This window comes from Olea europaea, unplaced genomic scaffold, assembly GCF_002742605.1.
Source record: "Olea europaea var. sylvestris unplaced genomic scaffold, O_europaea_v1 scaffold10056, whole genome shotgun sequence".
NCBI classification, from domain to species: domain Eukaryota; kingdom Viridiplantae; phylum Streptophyta; class Magnoliopsida; order Lamiales; family Oleaceae; genus Olea; species Olea europaea.
Window position 1 is genome coordinate 1 of NW_019227375.1, and position 4,678 is coordinate 4,678.

General features: G+C 36.8%; 1 protein-coding gene across 1 annotated transcript; it reads right to left on the bottom strand.

The window, feature by feature from the left end:
• Positions 1–319: 319 nt before the first annotated feature.
• LOC111372523 (protein transport protein Sec24-like At3g07100) lies at positions 320–4,672 on the bottom strand. The gene is made up of 7 exons (XM_022994871.1): positions 4,580–4,672; positions 3,524–3,714; positions 2,846–2,953; positions 2,547–2,750; positions 1,695–2,355; positions 1,166–1,381; positions 320–1,074 (listed from the first exon to the last, which is right to left on the bottom strand). Exons 2-5 carry the CDS (start codon positions 3,602–3,604, stop codon positions 2,158–2,160), a joined length of 591 nt encoding a protein of 196 aa, XP_022850639.1. The 5' UTR covers positions 3,605–3,714; positions 4,580–4,672; the 3' UTR covers positions 320–1,074; positions 1,166–1,381; positions 1,695–2,157.
• Between the last annotated feature and the right edge of the window lie 6 nt (positions 4,673–4,678).

A 4,678-nucleotide genomic window follows, 5' to 3' on the forward strand; every position in this document is an offset into this window, starting at 1 on the left:
TCGATGTGTCTATGATATAATTCTCGAAATGAGCATCGAGAGAATATAGAAAATTTATGAATTCGACTAGCGTAGAATCGTCATAATTTTTTTAAAGTTAGCTTGTTATCGAAATTCTTAAAATATCAATTCGAAAATACATACTTTGATTGGTCATTTCACTCACCGTTGACGACGTGAAATACAAGGCTATGAGTACTTCAAAATGATATTAAGAATGTAATATTTCGACCTCGTTTGATATCCCGTTATGAGCCCGAAAAGTACGACAAAAACATAAGTAATTTAGTGAATTTTCTAATAATTTAACACGTTGATATTAGTTACTTCAGTCGGTGGGAAAATTAGTATTGTGTGTAAAAGACATTTTTTATTTATGTGTATTAATACATATAGTCACTTTTCTCTCTCCCATGTTCCCTCCAAAAAGTTACTTTAACACGTTGGGTCATTCACCCTGTTTGGCAAGAATAATTCTAAGTTAAATATGATTATAACATATTAAGTTCATCTTCAAACCTGAAAGTCAGCTACACTCTACAGTTCCCCTGCTTGTTTCTCCTAAAAATGTACAAATTCAAATTACAAGAATTGTGTCACAACAGATGTTGGAGTTTGCCCATTTATACAACTGCAAGTGATGACTAAGATAATATCCCTAGATTCAAATGTTCAGTGACCGTGAATGGAAAGCCTTTCGAGACTCCAGTTAAGTGCAAAACGGTGAAAGATTCTCAAAATTTGACAGCTCATATAGCTCACGACCACTTCATCGTCCAGCCATCTCTCCAACAGCCCTACTACCCTAACTCTACCGCTTACCCTGGTGCCCGTGTTGAAGCTGCTCCGCCTGTAGCTGTAGCTCTAGCTCCATTTCTCCACATTTCATTTCCTGAACTTCCGCCAAATTTTGAACCTCCACCATTTTCCCTTCCACCCGCTAGTAAGTTTTATCTATTTAACTTAAAGTTTTATCTACATGCGAAGTATGTTGTACTCGAATTTTGAGTAGAAACATTAATTTGCTTGACTTGCATCGTTATAAATAATTCAAACAATGAGTGCTAAGGGGGCCTGCAACAGTAAAAAAAAAACCAGTTAATAGGACAACAAAACAAAATTTTTAAAGAAATAAATTATTATGTAAACGAATTGGTACAATTACCTTCTCCAGGAGCAGACTTCTTTCCCTGTTTCATCACCTTCCCCTTCTTAGCAACATCTTGCTTTAGTGGTTTTTGGGGTTTCTTTTGAGTGCTGCGATTCTGAACTTCTGTAGGAGACTTTGCGCTTGTCACATTCTTGTGGACTGATATTCTGCTCCTCTTTACAGAGTTATTCATTTGAGACGTTTCCTCATCACTTGTCATCATCTATGAACCTTCTTTCCCGACAAATAAAAGGAAATAGAAAAGTAAAAAGGGTTTGTTTAACTGTTTAATTCAAGTGCTGTGAAGTGGGCTTGCTTTTGATAATTCTCACGCTGAATTCTGAAGCAAATTGCTGAATTGTGTGCTCCGCCCCAAAAAACATAATGAAAAAGCATAAACTAGTTATTAGAGCTACCCTCAACACACTCATAATATTAATTTGGCGTGAGAATTATCAAAAGCAAGCCCACTTCATTAGCTAAAATTCGAGTGCAACATGCTTCGCATGTAGATAAAACTTTAAGCTAAATAGATAAAACTTACTAGCGGATGGAAGGGGGAGTGGCGGAGGTTCAAAATCTGGTGGAAGTTCAGGAAATGAAATGTGAAAAAATGGAGCTACAGCTACAGGCGGAACAGCTTCAACACCGGCACCAGGGTAAGCGGTAGAGTTAGGGTAGTAGGGCTATTGGAGAGATGGTTGGGCAATGAAGTGGTCATGAGTTATATGGGCTGCCAAATTTTGAGAATCTATCAACGTTTTGCACTTAACCGGAATCTAGAAAGGCTCCCCATCCACGGTCACTGAACATTTGAATCTAGGGATATTATCTTGGCCATCACTTGCAGTTGTATAAATGGGCAAACTCCAACCCCACTTGTGGCACAATTCTTGTAGTTTGGATTTGTACATTTTCAGGAGAAACAAGTAGGGAAACTGTAGAGTGTAGCTGACTTTCAGATTTGGAGATGAACTTAATATGTTATAGCCATATTCAACTTAGAATTACTCTTGCCAAACAGGGTGAACGACCCAACGTGTGAAATCAGCAGCCATCTGTCTATAAAATGGATCTTCTGGTATTCTTAGCATATGCTCTCTATCTGTTCCATAAATGCGGGCATCATCTCGCAATCGTAGACGGCCAGCACCCAGTGATGGCAATGTATTCTGGAAAATCAACAACTTACCACCAAGTTGCCCCTGGAGGTAGGAAGCATATACAAGTTAAGAGCTAAGTTAATATATAGAAAACAACTTACTAAAAGACCAAGGGCAATCACTCAACAGGAAAGCCAAAAGCATCGAATATCAAAATCAAAACACGTGCCATAGTGAAATACTGGTCAAATAAACTGAAGTTAAAATTGATGGACAGAAAATAATCAACATACCATAACCATGAATGCAGCTTTAAGAGCTGGACCAAATGCAGATTCCACATTCATGTTATCCTGGAACATGGAGGGAAAGCTATCAAGGAATGCATCCACCACATTCCTAGATTCTGACAAGTTGACGAGAAGATCGTCTGGCAATGGAACAAATATGTCATCCAAATCTGAGATGACCATCATCTGAGGCTGCATTAAAGATGACTGGTAAAAGGAAATGGCATAAGTTATTCATTGAAATGGAGTGAAAGGGATAATTTAAGTATGCCGCAAATTAACTCCTAGATGAGGACCCTTGCCTTCATACTATAGAAATGTATTGTGCTGTCATAAGTTATGAACCCAATCTGCGTACGGGGAAAACCAGGCAATTTGTCCAAACAAAACTTAATAGTCTGTGCTACTACCTGCAAAATTATATTTGTGGTTAAGCAATAATTAAGCTATACTGAAAACATAATGCATAAATGGTTTTTTTCACGTGGTAATCAACTAAAGATAATTTATTTATCCACGGAAATACCAAGCTTAAAAAAAAACACATGCGCCTCGATGTGTCTATGTCATCAACTCTAGTCATGCAGAAGAGACTGAACAAGCAACATTAAAGAAAAATGCAATAAAAAACTAGAAAACAACAGTAATATTTTAGAAACATTAACAAAGACTGGTTATCATCAAGGATAACTTATCCATCAATTCAGTTTAAAGCATGCCTATGCAACATAAACAAAGATGCAGCAGTATGCCCCTCATGGAAAAATCAGAGAAAATTAAATAATGGAAAATATAAGAAAAAGAAATTATAAAACCTTAACATAGAGATGTAGAAAAATATATTTTTACGAAAAACTACATATACATTCCAGACAATTAGGAGTTGCAGACAAACTGTGTCATCAATCAATTCGTGCATGAGAATTACAAAATGCAATTTCTTGCCTTTACACCATCTACTTATGTTGGGGAGTTTTTACCTCAAGCATTCCACTTTTAACTGCAGATATTGATACATCAATGAGGAAAAAGTACAGTGGTGGCATTGGAGGCCGAACCATGTATTCAGCTGGAGCAACATACTCAACGCTACCCTTGGTAAGCTCAGGTCGTTCATCCAAATCAACTCTTCTGCCACTGGCATCCAAATGTGCGAAATAATTGCCAGGAACTGGATATGAAATTTATAATAGATCAGTTAATGTATCTTCAGAATTATACAAATGAATAAATTCAAATAATCAACTAATTTAACTATAATTAAAAAAAATAAAAAAATAACCAGACAGGTAGAAGCCAGTTAACACTTTAGAGATCCTCACTTCCATTTCTATTAGCAGTTTAACACAATGACTCATTTGGTACTAGGCCAGTTCATTGAGGCTCACAAAAAATGTCAGCAAATGAATAGTTTGATCTTGGTCGTAACAATGCAATGTAGCTATAAACTTATTTAGAATCTTTCCCTTACCAAAGGAAGTTGGCATGCTAGCTATATAAGTCTCGATGCGTCTGTGTTTGCTTTTGTGTGAGTGTGTGAATAAGAGAGAGAGAGAGAGAGAGTCAAATATATAGTTTACCATGCTTTTCAGTGACTACCCTACACCATCTACGTAGGTCCATGACCAGATATCAAGAATTACAATCTCCAATTGATTAAGAAGGCTATAAATGATTGTTCAAGGAGAGATGACAGAAATTATAAAGGCCAAAAAGACAGGAACAAGAAGCCAAGTAGAGTTCCATTTAAAATGACCAAGACCCATGCATGGAAAAGAGTGCCAATCTTTGAGTAGCAAAAAATTGAGTCAATAAGCTATTTCCTTTACATTCTGTGGTGAGTGAAGAATTTTGTGGCTGCCACACAAATTAACTGAATAAAGCGTAAAGGTATAAAGAGATTTGTTAAAAGAGTAAGAACTGCGCCAGCCAAAAGATTCATGACATGACTCTACATTAACAACAAAAGCAAAATGGCAAAGGTTCCCACACACTTATGATATATTCTAAAAATCTCAAAGGGAAAGAAAAGTTACCATCGTTAAGCAATGGACATATGTTGCACCTCCACTTTCTTCCGCTATCAGTAAATGAGACGTACGGATTTACGTAAGTGCGGCACCTTCTACAACGAA